The 14,333-nt window shown below is 46.9% G+C and overlaps 1 protein-coding gene across 1 annotated transcript; it reads left to right on the top strand.

The window, feature by feature from the left end:
• Positions 1-1,838: 1,838 nt before the first annotated feature.
• Positions 1,839-11,729, top strand: UBXN10 (UBX domain protein 10). Its single transcript, XM_066606371.1, has 3 exons — positions 1,839-1,910; positions 2,392-2,460; positions 6,312-11,729. Exon 3 carries the CDS (start codon positions 6,327-6,329, stop codon positions 7,050-7,052), a length of 726 nt encoding a protein of 241 aa, XP_066462468.1. The 5' UTR covers positions 1,839-1,910; positions 2,392-2,460; positions 6,312-6,326; the 3' UTR covers positions 7,053-11,729.
• Positions 11,730-14,333: the final 2,604 nt, after the last annotated feature.

Raw genomic sequence — 14,333 nt, 5'->3', positions numbered from 1 at the left:
AACCGAGTAATCGTGTGGATATACATGATGTTATAGTGTAGTTTGTTGGCCACTAAAAGGTCTCATATCTACAAGATTACTTGGCTTCTCTTACATTTTGCTCTCCTGGCGACTCCGGACCAAACTCTTTTCATTGATATGGTACCAAAACCAGAGGTAGTGCATAGCCACTAGAGATGAGCGAGCACCAAAATGCTGGGGTCCTCGTTATTCGAGTCGAGCTTTTTGTAATATTCGAGAGCTCTACGCGCGTAACGAACCCCATTGAAGTCAATGGGAGACTCGAGCATTTTTGCAATGGACAAGCTCGGACGAGCATGCTCGCTCATCTTTAATAGCTGCGGTAACAATGCCAAGATTACTACATAGATACAATAACAGGTCCAAGATTATGACCATGCAGTCGGTATCAGAAGTCGACACGATCATTTCAGATTTATTCCCGCCTTCAATGTGACCCGCTATCTGTACGATTCCACTAAGAAATAGAGATAAAAATAATTAAATAATGTGGTTGCATAAGTGTTCACACCCTCTTATATTGTGGTATGGGGTCGTGTTCACTATTAGTCAATCACATGTAATCTCTTGATAACTAGTAGTCAGCGCTCCGCTGCCATTATTTACATCAATTCTGATTCCCCCATATCAAGTTCGGCTCTTCTAGGATTTTCCTGACATTTTCTTAGATGGTCCATAAAGATCTTACAGAACATCAAAGGGGTCTGATTGTTGGAAGGTGTCAGTCAGGAGAAGTAGCCAAGACATCTCCAAGACATCACATGTACCAAGGAGACAGTCAGCAAGAAGGAGATTACATTTGACACAACAGTTACATTACCAAGAGCTGGATGTTCCTCAAAAATTAATAAAAAAGTCCAGAAGAAAATCAGTCTGTGAGGCCAAGATGCCTTTTCTCTACATTTTCAGTCCCCTCCCCTTCCCTTTTTTAAAAAAAAAATCATTTTATTTATCCACGACGTCGCTGCATGAGGGCTTGTTGTTTTTTGCGGGGCGAGTTGTATTTTTCAGCAGTACTATTTAATGTACCATATAATGTACTGAAAAACTTAAAAAAAATTCTAAGTGGAGTGAAATGGGAAAAAAATGAACTCCCACCATCTTTGGCTGCGTCCTATTTCTACGGCGCACACACTGCAGCAGAAGCGACCTGATATGTTTATTCCATGGTCAGTGCGATTACTACGATGCCAGATCTATATAGTTGTTTTTTTTTTGCTGTACTACTTTTATTTTTTTTTAGAGATATTTCATTTTTTCATTATTTTCTGCCGCCATCTTCTGACAGCCGTAAGTTTTTTATTTTTTCGTCAACATAGTTTTGCGTGGGCTCATTTTGTGCGGGACGTCCCGTAGTTTCCTTTAGTCCCATTTTGGAGTAAATATGACTTTTTGATCGCTTTTTATTCCATTTTTTTCTTGAAGAGGGGGGGGGACCCAAAAAAGCGCAATTGTTGCGTTCTTTTTTTTCTGACAATGTTCTCTGTGTGGGGTAAATAATGTGTTACTTTGATAGATCGGACTCTCTTGTTTATCCAGTATATAGATTGAACTTTTTTTTACAGCAGTACAACAGAAAAAATATATAGATCTGGTATCCCTGTAATCGTACGGACCCACAGAATAAAGATAATGTAAACTTTTTTGAAAGTACCTCTAGTGGCCACTGGGCAGTACTGCAGCCGGACAAAATAACCACACTAAACTTGTAGCGACTATAAACCACCAGCAACATGGCCGCCGCCGAGACAGCGACATCACTGCACAAGCTGGGCGGTTGCGTGATGACGTCAGTCTAGCGTGTGACGCTTGGTTGCCCCGAGAGACGGGGTTGTTTACTAGCCGCCACTGTACAGGCAGATGGCGGCGATAGGAGCGGCCGCGGACAGGTAACCCTAGGCGGTTTCACAGTGGGCGAATAAACGGGTGACTGGAGGGTCGTGGGCGATGAGGGCTACTAGGGAGAACTTGTTGGAGAGCTGGTGTCCACTCCCCCGTTAAACAATGGATTGTTCCGTTCTGTCGCAGCATAGTATGCGCTGCTCTGCTGGGACTGTACCACTTATAGGGGGGGTTAGTCTTGTGCTGGATGGCCTAATAAAAGTGTTGCTGTCCATTAGGGGGGATTGTGGCTACACAGAAGGCGCCCTCTATGGGTGGGGCAGTGCTGGCACAACTTCATAGATGACCTAGTGAGCCAAGACAGCCTAAAAAAATTCTTCCTCAAACTTTTTAAGTTGCAGGTAACTTGTGTGTTTGGGAGGTCACGGACCCCCCAGGTGAAGCCGGTTATGTTATCTTAACAGTTAAAAATCGTAAGCTACCAAATTTCAAATTTTTTTTACTCACTTTCTGCCTCTTTCCTCTCAGCTGGGAGAACCGCGTTCCGAGACGGGGACGCCTGCACGTATCCGCCCTGCGCCGGCTGGCGTGGAAGAGGTGAGTGATCCACGGAGTTGTCCCATTTGTTCTGTATTTGGGGGTCAGTGCCTTTGATGAACCTCCTAGGGACCTTTCACACGGGACAGAATTAGTCCGCATGGACATTTCTGCGTCACTGCTATCTCTATGGGGCTTGACTTGCGGACCTGTTAAACTCCGCCCCTTTACTTCTAAACCGCAAGATTAAATTCCACAGCGGAAAAGCTTTCTGCTTCTGAATTACGGACGTCTCGCGGAATTGTTGTTGCGGATTCCTAACATACAGGAGATGGAATTCGGCAATTAAAGCCTGCGGGAAAAAATGCAAGAAATTCCCCCGAACTTCCCGCGGTTCGCATTCTGCGCTTACAACAGACCAAAATCTGCACTTATTGACAAAATCTGCATCTGCGCAGCGTTTTGCGTCCCGCGTGAAAGCTCTCGTAGTCACCACCCTATTTTGTGCCTTAAGCCGGCTTCACACGAGCGTAAGTACAATTGCGCGTGGTTTAGTGCACCTTCTCTGCACACACGCCGGCGCATCTCGCCGCACTTTTTCTGCCCGCAGGGCAGCGGGACACAAAGACGCGCCGACTGAAATGGGTAATTCGTCTAGTTAGTTCCAGATGTGCTCTGTTACCAGCAGAGTTTCACGCATCTCCTTGCGTTTGCGCGTGCATTTAAATACGCGGAGAGATGGAACAGGTGCTTTTTTTGCGTGACTGAAATGTGCGAGCCAAAATACGGAAATAGGGATGTTCAGTGTTCTAATTATGGGTATTGGGAAGGGGGCTGAAATTCCACCATTTTTGTTTGGGTCTTGCTCTTATGGCATTGTCACAACCCGCGATGATGTCACTCTGGCTCAGCGCTGCGGCGCGCCACGTCTATATGGTTCTAGATGTCACTCTGGCTCAGCGCTGCGGCGCGCCACGTCTATATGGTTCTAGATGTCACTCTGGCTCAGCGCACTTCGGCGCGCCACGTCTATATGGTTTTAGATGTCACTCTGGCTCAGCGCACTGCGGCGCGCCACGTATGTATGGTTCTAGATGTCACTCTGGCTCAGCACTGCGGCCCGCCATGTCTATATGGTTCTAGATGTCACTCTGGATCAGCGCTGCGGCGCGCCACGTCTATATGGTTCTAGATGTCACTCTGGCTCAACTCGCTGCGGCGCGCCACGTCTATATGGTTCTAGATGTCACTCTGGCTCAGCGCTGCGGCGCGCCACGTCTATATGTCACTCTGGCTCAGCTCTGCGGTGCGCCACGTTTATATGGTTCTAGATGTCACTCTGGCTCAGCTCGCTGCGGCGCGCCACGTCTATATGGTTCTAGATGTCACTCTGGCTCAGCTCGCTGCGGCGCGCCACGTCTATAAGGTTCGAGATGTCACTCTGGCTCAGCGCTGCGGCGCGCCACGTCTATATGGTTCGAGATGTCACTCTGGCTCAGCGCTGCGGCGCGCCACGTCTATATGGTTCGAGATGTCACTCTGGCTCAGCGCTGCGGCGTGCCACGTCTATATGGTTCTAGATGTCACTCTGGCTCAGCGCTGCGGCGCGCCACGTCTATATGGTTCTAGATGTCACTCTGGCTCAGCGCTGCGGCGCGCCACGTCTATATGGTTCTAGATGTCACTCTGGCTCAGCGCACTGCGGTGCGCCACGTCTATATGGTTCTAGATGTCACTCTGGCTCAGCGCTGCGGCGCGCCACGTCTATATGGTTCTAGATGTCACTCTGGCTCAGTGCACTGCAGCGCGCCACGTCTATATGGTTCTAGATGTCACTCTGGCTCAGCGCTGCGGCGCGCCACGTCTATATGGTTCTAGATGTCACTCTGGCTCAGCGCTGCGGCGCGCCACGTCTATATGGTTCTAGTTGTCACTCTGGCTCAGCGCTGCGGCGCGCCACGTCTATATGGTTCTAGATGTCACTCTGGCTCAGCGCTGCGGCGCGCCACGTCTATATGGTTCTAGATGTCACTCTGGCTCAGCGCTGCGGCGCGCCACGTCTATATGGTTCTAGTTGTCACTCTGGCTCAGCGCTGCGGCGCGCCACGTCTATATGGTTCTAGATGTCACTCTGGCTCAGCGCTGCAGCGCACCACGTTTATATGGTTCTAGTTGTCACTACTTTTGCACACTACAAATACTTTTACCAATCCTTTTTCTGTCACCGCGTTACAAGACGGCCAAAATGTTTATATCTGACAGCGCTGCGGGAGGGCCGGTTTACGGCCGGGCAACGTGTCGTTTTTATTGGCCCCATTTTGGGCCACAGATGACTTTTTGTATATTTAATGTTTTTATTAAACTCTTTTCCACATTCCAAAAATAAACTGGAAATCTATTTGTTACAATGACATCGTGAGTGCGAACGTTCATAAAGGAGAACCGGAGAAGTATTCCGTGTAGCTCATCTAATCCAGCTTGGATACATACTGAACCTCTAATATAAGATTCATCAGGGAGGATATTGGGAAAAGGGGGGCTCGGAAAAGAGATGTTTATTGTGGTGGTGGGGGGTTGGAACACTGGGGAAGGGGGTAACGACAAAGGCCCTCTAATAACCAATAACCATTGACCTGCCTGATGCCAAGATGATTCTTCGATGACTTTCTGATCACTTATTAGTCCTTTTTTTGGTGGTAGGCGTAGCAACAAAAAAAAAATCAGCAATTTTAGAGTTTTTTTATTTTTTAGTTTTTCTCTCTAGTGCTCGCTGTGTGGCATAAATGGCCTTTTAACTTCATTCTGGAGGTCCGTACGACCATCACATTCCTGCCGCCCTCGGAGCGCTGTGAGAAGATTTGTAGTTTTTGTTGACACCATGTTGGGGTAGATGCCAGATTTGGACCGCTTTTTCTTGTGTTTTTTGAGAGGTGGACAGATGAAGAATGTGTTTTCACTGCGTACGATTAATGACAAATGATTTCATTGTTTGGGTCGTTATGAACACGGTGACGTCTATAATTTGTGTGTTTGGGGAGAGGGTTGGCAGTTTTTGATTTAGGCCGGTCTCACATTGCGGATTTCACAAGCGTACAATCCGCGGTTCAATCTAATGCATTGAATTACCCAGTTCTGCTCACATTAGTGTGTCGCATTGTGTAATCCATACACAACACGCTTACAGCCGTGTGAGCCCGGCCTTAGGAAGTGCTTTGTTGGGAAATCTTTTTTTTTTTTTTTTGTTTTACACTGGATTTTCTTTTAAGTAAACTTTATTAAACTTTTTTAGTCTCCCAAAGGGGCATGAAGATGTGATCATTTAATTACTAGTATAGTACATTGCATTACTTCTGTAATGCAGTGAACTATGCATATGATGGCAGCCTAGTAGACTCTGATAGGCTGAGTGACATAGCTGACATGGAGGCCTTCAGCTGCCATGGGAACCCATTAACCCCATACGATTCTATGGTAGGGTGCCGATGGATGACATGGGGAGCCCTCTGCTTCCATCCGTGTACATGCCGCAATCACTATCGATTGTGGCATGGTAGGGGTTAAACAGTCATGAATGTTGGTGATATCCGCTCCTGGCTGTCGGTATACAGCTGAGCCTCGACTCTTCCCACAAAGGACACCCATGACAGATGATATAAAAAGGCGTATGTGCAGATTTTAGGTCCATTAGTGGCCACCGTAAAAAGGCGTATCGGCAGTCACTAAGTGGTTGCGTGACACATTGGGGATCCCTGTTGCACACAGTTTTGGGATGGGTTTTGATTAGAAATAGGGATGTTCAGTTTTATAATTATGGAGTATTGGGAAGGTCTTATTGGGGGCTTCCTATTGGGAGGGGAAGGTACCGTCTACATTTGGGGACCCCTTTGCTGATTTGGTTCTGTTTCTTCCAGGTACAGTGAATAGAGATGGCATCTGCTCCGACTGGCATTAATGCTCCTGGCACACGGGACCCCCTCCAGAGGATGCATGTCACTAGACCCAAATCTGCCAAAGGCCGCACCAGGACCACCCCACAGGGCACCTCCCACAGTATGGACACTTACCCCTGTCACACATCACCCACTCCCCGGGTGTCATCAGCAAGAGCCCTGTCTGGTCCTAGGATAACCCAGGACGATATCCCTGAGCTTCTCTGTCAGCTTCCATACAGGACACCGTCCTCCAGCCTCAACCGCTACCGAGTCCTGCCCTCCATCGGCGCAGCAGCTGGTGGAGACAGCACAGAGGATGACCTGGTCTACAAGACCAGCGCCATGAGGTTGGCCCCTGAAGTCCGTGATCGCCACAGCACCAAGAATCTGTATCGGGAGCCGCCCAAGCCTCACCCAGGCAGCGGCCAAGTCAATATGGAGGACTCTATGCAGGAGCCGCCATCTGAACAGGAGCCCAGGCTACTCCTGGCCGTCAGGTCCCATTCTGGTCAGAGGCTTGAGCGATTCTTCCGCCCCTCGGATACACTGTTCACTGTCCTAGCGGCAGTGGAGGAGAAGACGGGGGTCTCATGTAAGGAATGCAGTGTGGAGTCAATGGAGATACCAAGGCGGAGCTTCACAGACCTCAGCCGGACCCTCAAGGAGTGCGGGATCCCCAACAAGTCTGTACTGTGCATCAATCGGCTTGGAAGGGACTGAACCTGCTGTGCCTTAACTTTACCACTGGTGTGACCCCATGCTAGTCCATGACTGGGCCGTTTAGCGCCATCCCCCTAGAATAAAAAATCCCCTATAAATGTAAGTCTTCAAGTCCCAACGCAACCATTAGCGTCCCATTATATTTGCTACAGACAGTGCCACCCAACTTTCCCTCATTCTGAATGGCGACACAGCAAATATATCAGTCCATTACTAGCACTTGCCATCCAGGGCTCTGAGAAAGCACAATGGTAAACCTATGAGCAGTTGTATTGTTATGCCGCAGCTTTCCCAGACCTCTAAATAGTTAAACCCTTTGTGTCAGCCATATGGCACTATACGTCCTAAATACATATGCCTCGGAGCTGAGCCCACTCCACATATAGCGGGCATCACCTGTCAAAGACCTGGTCACGTCTGAGTGACATGGTAGCCTGGGCTTTCTGAAGGCCCCAGGGCTGCCATGATTGTTTGCCTAGTAAGACATACCTGTGGCACATCTTAATAGGAAGCCTGTTAAACTACAGTATAATGCAGTACCATAGTATTGCATTAAACTGTATCAGCGATCAAATTATCGTAAGTGAAAGAGAAAAATATTAAAGGGGTTGTCTGAGATCCGGCTTCTTTATAAAACCTGGTCCTTTGCTCTTCCTCCCACCGCTCGCTGCTTGTCCCCCGGCAGTGGCTCTGGATCTCTCTGCTGATGTCCTGTAAACAGGATGCTGCAACCAATGACAGTGCTCAGTGATGATCATTGAGCTGTCATTGGCTGGAACGGCAGGTTTATGGGACATCACAAGCTGACCCGGAGCCACCGGCGGGGGACAAGCAGGTAACGGGAAATGGTGAGTATGAGCTCTTCATTATGTTTTGCACACGGGGGACCAGGCTTTATAATGAAGCCGGATCTCGGACAACCCCTTTAGAAGTAAAAAAAAACAAAAAACACTTTTCCCAAACATCACATAAAAAAAAATTAAAATTTGTTATCACTGCTTGTGTAACGGTCTAATTTATTAAAATATCACATTATTAATCCCGCCCAGCGAACACAATCAGAATTTCGCTTTCTGCGGTCAGTCCCCCCCTCCCTTAAAAAAAAAAAAAAAGAAGAAAAAGTGATAAAAAAGTCGTATGAATCCCCAAATTGGTACATAAAAACTATAGGATGCCCTGCCGACGCGTCGATGGGGAAAAATGAAAAGGTTACCGGGGGCAAAAGATAGCGACAGAAAACAACGTTTAAAAAGCCATTTTTCTTAAGTAATGCGGCATTGTTATCGCTGTGACTACTGACCCCCAGAATGAAGATAACGGGTCGTTTTACAGTGAATGCTGTAAAATCAGCCCCACCAATGCGCAACCGGCTTTTTTTTTTTTTTGCTAGTTTGTCCCACTTATAGTTTTAGTTTTTTATTTTACCAATACATTATAGCACATTAAATGGTCTCACTGAAGATACAGCTCGCTCCACAGAAAACAAACCTCTTGTAGCCGTGTCACCGGGGAAATAACAAAAAGAGGGAATACCGCAACTGCAGAATGTAACTTTGGACACAAAAGGGTTATTCGGCTTAGTTTTTGCATTTTTCAAAAAGTGGGGACTGTATCCACACTAAATTAGACAACTGCTCATTGGTGCTCTAGGAAACTGTAGGCTAATCCATAGTTGGACGACTCAATGACCTACACTCATTGTCAGTACCCACCCTCCCCTAGAAGTATATATATATCCACTCGCTGTCAGTCCCCGCCCTCCCCTAGAAGTTGTTGGATGACTTTCTCTGTGATTGTAACGTTGTTATAAGTGATCACAATATCAGAGCAAAAGGGTCATTTATTGTGGAGAACCGACCCTTGTAGGGAGGCTCCAGTACCCTGTTGTACTGCCTCTAGCTTGGATACAAGATGTGATAAGGGCGGGCATGGAGGCTCTAGTACCCTGTTGTACCGCCTCTAGCTTGGATACAAGATGTGATACGGGTGGGCATGGAGGCTCTAGTACCCTGTTGTACCGCCTCTAGCTTGGATACAAGCTGTGATTACGGATGGGCATGGAGGCTCTAGTACCCTGTTGTACTACCTCTAGCTTGGATACAAGATGTGATATGGGCAGGCATGGAGGCTCTAGTACCCTGTTGTACCACCTTTAGCTTGGATACAAGATATGATACGGGAGGCATGGAGGCTCTAGTACCCTGTTGTACCACCTTTAGCTTGGATACAAGATATGATATGGGGGGCATGGAGGCTCTAGTACCCTGTTGTACCACCTCTAGCTTGGATACAAGATATGATATGGGGGGCATGGAGGCTCTAGTACCCTGTTGTACTACCTCTAGCTTGGATACAAGATGTGATATGGGCAGGCATGGAGGCTCTAGTACCCTGTTGTACCACCTTTAGCTTGGATACAAGATATGATATGGGAGGCATGGAGGCTCTAGTACCCTGTTGTACCACCTTTAGCTTGGATACAAGATATGATATGGGGGGCATGGAGGCTCTAGTACCCTGTTGTACCACCTCTAGCTTGGATAAAAGATGCTATACGGGTGGGCATGGAGGCTCTAGTACCCTGATGTACCCCCTCTAGCTTGGATACAAGATTTGATACAGGGGGCATCGAGGCTCTAGTACCCTGTTGTACCCCCTCTAGCTTGGATACAAGATGTGATACAGGGGGCATCGAGGCTCTAGTACCCTGTTGTACCACCTCTAGCTTGAATACAAGATGTGATATGGGCGGGCATGGAGGCTCTAGTACCCTGTTGTACTGCCTCTAGCTTAGATACAAGATGTGATACGGGGGGCATGGAGGCTCTAGTACCCTGTTGTACCGCCTCTAGCTTTGATACAAGATGTGATACAGGTGGGCATGGAGGCTTTAGTATCCTGTTGTACCGCTTCTAGCTAGGATACAAGATGTGATACGGGCAGGTATGGAGGCTCTAGTACCCTGTTGTACCGCCTCTAGCTTGGATACAAGATGTGATACAGGTGGGCATGGAGGCTTTAGTACCCTGTTGTACCGCTTCTAGCTTGGATACAAGATGTGATACAGGTGGGCATAGAGGCTCTAGTACCCTGTTGTATCACCTCTAGCTTGGATACAAGATGTGATACAGGCAGGCATGGAGGCTCTAGTACCCTGTTGTACCGCTTCTAGCTTGGATACAAGATGTGATACAGGTGGGCATGGAGGCTCTAGTACCCTGTTGTACCACCTCTAGCTTGGATACAAGATGTGATATGGGGGGCATGGAGGCTTTAGTACCCTGTTGTACCCTCTTCAGCTTGGATACATCCCGGTTCCACTCCGTAGCATCCAGTTTCATTGTTCATGACATCACTGTGGACGGAGGTGATGGTGGGTGTCAGAGGCCGTACATGTAATGGGGGCCAAAAGACCAAATGTCCTTCCGCCAAACACCTGGAAATGATTCAGACAGATACAGCAGTATAACGATGGCGCCCCCTGTCTCTGGATGGTGGATAATGAAATAGTTGGAGCTGCTGGTGCTTGTTGGATGATCAGACGCTCCTCTCTACTGGTGGTCTTTAGGGGGGTTCTGAGCCCGGTCACCTTGTGTGCCCCCATCCACTGGTCCCAACACCTCCTAACAGTCTGGTCAGAACGACCCAGTGGAGGGCAATTCATGGATAAGACCATCCAGCTTCTCACATCCCAATAATGCGCCCCTCTCAGACTCTGGTAACGGGGTGACATCTCTTCTCTGTGTCGTAGAGGCGTCTAGTGGTCAACAAGCTCTACACAAACCGAAGAGGAGGTCACTACACACAAGGAACCTCTTAGAGGTCAAGGGAGGGGGAACCACTTTTAGGGCCTCCGCTGACAAGACCATCCATCTAGTCACCACAACTCCCATCATTTACAGATCTGCCTGAGATGGAACGGGTTTAGTAACAAAACAACTTCTTTTAGGGGCGGGAATGTTTTTGACAAAGAGTGTATATTTATGCTGGGGCTTCATGGGGGCTTTAGTTGCATGGCATCAAGTTTCGTAAAACCAAAAAAGTTATATGACTTTTTGCGATTTGGCTGTTTAAAAAAAAAAATAGGCACATTGCAAACAAGAGGCAGTCGTGTGGGACTTGCGTGGCATTCTGTGACTTGCAACCTCCAACAAAACCCCAAACAGTTTTGACTTTTTTGTGACGGCCACCGTGGAATCAGGTCCCAACGCAACCCTATTGACAACCGATCAACGCGATGTTGCAGTGCGAGACTGCGATCTTCATGTCGCGGGACCCTGTTGCCCTGTAACCCTAGCCTCAATGTTGGGGAATAGCTCTTTGGAGACACGGGGTTCTGCCCTATGGTCTTGTATTATAAATGATGAGTATTAGACACACCCCTCCTAGTTAATGGCCCCCAAATTATTATAATAGCCCCCATTACTTCCTCTGGTTGTTCTGAATTCTATATATATATATATATATATTTGCGTTTCTTGTCTTGCGTGTTACTGCGTCTTAATCTCATTTACCAGATCTGTGTTTGATGAGCAGAATCACAATCCACAAATATAACGATGATCATGTTGTTGACCGCCAGTATCCAGTGTTTTATATGTGCAGCTGCTCCCCCTCGGTGTGTTGTGATCGCCATTTAAAGGGCCGGTCTGGCCTTCTGTAAATAAAGTTCAGTGTAACGAAAAGTTCTGCAACTTTCTAATATACTTTGTTTTTAGTATCTCTGCTTTGTCAGTGAATGGAATTGTTTCTGCTTACATAAAGAAGGTGTAACATGCACAGACCTATGGTTGGTTCACAGTGGGCAGGTTTGCTGCGGAAATCCCATCTGAAATTGAACTGTTCACTCTTAGGAAGCGGCAATACTCGCAGGCGAATGAAGGAATCCTCATTGTATTGTGCAGAGGTCGAAGTATCCCTCAAAGTACAAAACCCGGCACCCACCAGGTGATCGGAATAACGAATGATTCCTCGAGGCTTTCAGGTCCTTCCTGTGGGTACGTCGTGAAGTTCTGTGAGGGCTCGTTTAATGCGGGAAGAGTTGCAGTTTTTATCGCTACCAGTTCTGAGCTATGTGCGACCGCCGAGTTGCTTTTTATTCCCTTTGTGAAGTCTGCAGTCTGAAGATTGGACTCTTTTCAGGCTGCTGTGTGGACGTACTCTCATACAAGTCTATGGGAGAGCGTAAGCACAGCCGTCCGAAAAGAGTCAAATCTTCAGACCACGTGCAAACCTCATGGAGGTACGTATACTGCGGGGACTTAGCAGCAGGAAAGAATTGAAAAAAAAAACCCCACACCCTCGGGTCCCTGTCAACACCTGGAACAGCACCATAACCATGATTATGCTGCTATTCCGTGAAATAACTGGAGTAGTTGGTCACATGCGCTACTTCTTCCTTCATTTCGTCGGGTCTGCCAGAGATAGCCGAGCACTTGAACTCTGCCATCTCCAACGGTCCCACAGAAATGAATGTAATGTCAGTGACCATGTGTGACTGCAACTCTGCTCAGTCAGGGATGCTGTAAATGGGGGTTCTCCGATACAATCGGGGTCCCAGAGGTTGGCCTCCACCAATCAGTAAGTTACCCTCTATAGGGGACAACCCATTTAAAACCTTTAATACCAAAACTGCATCTGTCGGCATTAGCTGGGTGTCAATGAGTACATTAATATGTAAATATGTGCACGTGTGATGTCCCAAGCTACATCATGATTTGGGGTTTATGACAGCTGGAGGGGAGAGCGCTGACTAAATGTGATCCCTGTGGGACTAATCAGGTCTGCTTGCTATGGTTTGGATATATAGCGCCACGTCAGCATCTCATCCATACTGATCAGACATGACCAAACTTATCCCGCAGTTGTGCATGTTAAAGAGACTCTCCGGTCCTGGACAAAGATGGCCACTCCAGCTTCTCAGACTAATGATGCATACTAATACACAGCATGTTGGAGGTAGTCAAAAGACACTACACCTGCTTTGCTTACCCAGTGCTGCCCCCATCAGCTTTGTGACAAGTCAGAGCAGCATGTAGTCAAATGATCAATTAAAAAAAAAAAAAAAAAAAGGAGAGCAGCACAACCTTGTAGTAGATAAAGATGGATACGCTCTTGGTGCACGGTCCAGGAATGGATCCAGACTTTAAGATCCCCACAGAGCCAGGATATAACCACACAGGAGAGAGGACCAGCACACAGGAAACTTTGCAAAAGATCGTCTTCTTTATTCCCCAGTACAATGCATAAAAACTGCAACGTTTCGACCAAATAGAATAGGCACGCTTGACAAAGACCTATTCTATTTGGTCGAAACGTCGCAGTTTTTATGCATTGTACTGGGGAATAAAGAAGACGATCTTTTGCAAAGTTTCCTGTGTGCTAGAGCAGCATGTAGTGTCAGACTACCGTGTTTCCCCGAAAATAAGACAGTGTCATATTATTTTTTGTTCAAAAAGGTTTACCTTTTTTACATGTATAGCTGCCAGGACACTATTTAAATTGACCTTTTTAATTAACTGTTAGCAGGGCTTAATTTTGGAGTAGGGCTTATATTTCAAGCATCCTCAAAAAGCCTGAAAAATCATTTTGCATCCTCAAAAATTCTGGAAAATCATGCTATGTCTTATTTTCAGGGTATGTCCTATTTTCAGGGAAACAGGGTAATACACTGTGTGCCTCAAGCAGTCAGAGAAGCTGCTGCAGCCATCTTTGTTTCTCCAGGCCTGAAGGGTCACTTTAATGAACAATCCCAACCAGTAAAGATCTGCCTAAAATTATTCACTCGCCATAAAAGGGACAAACTACCTAAATGACCGACCCAGCAGACCGAAAAAATCAGTAGGATGCAACATATCTAATGCATGACGGGGACTTTGCGCCATACAAACTAAGGGCTCATTCATACAGGCATATGCAATTTTGGTCCGTGAAATATGCAGCGTTTTTACCGTGTATATACACGTGTGTATTTGGTGCAAATGCAGTTTTTTGCATGCATCGACCATTTCCTACATGCACGCAAAAAAAATAAAAATAAATCACAAGGCAGCTCCATCGATTGCACTGGATCATTATTTTTTTTTTTTAACGTGCGCAAAATACACATCTAAATAACCCAACGCAAATCAACGGAGTTTATGCTGTCCATATAACACGTGTAAAAAAATACATACGTAATACGCACTTTAAAACCGCCTGTGTGAATAAGCCCCAACTGTTGGACTTCTGTAAAGCACCGCTCCCCCAAGAGTTAATAAATAAGATTTACTAAGCGGCCGA

This window comes from Eleutherodactylus coqui, chromosome 6, assembly GCF_035609145.1.
Source record: "Eleutherodactylus coqui strain aEleCoq1 chromosome 6, aEleCoq1.hap1, whole genome shotgun sequence".
Lineage (NCBI taxonomy): Eukaryota > Metazoa > Chordata > Amphibia > Anura > Eleutherodactylidae > Eleutherodactylus > Eleutherodactylus coqui.
This window is presented reverse-complemented; position numbering and strand designations above follow the sequence as displayed.

Excerpts from the sequence above, each read along its gene's own strand:
- UBXN10 (XM_066606371.1), top strand. The coding sequence starts at position 6,327 with ATGGCATCTGCTCCGACTGGCATTAATGCTCCTGGCACACGGGACCCC.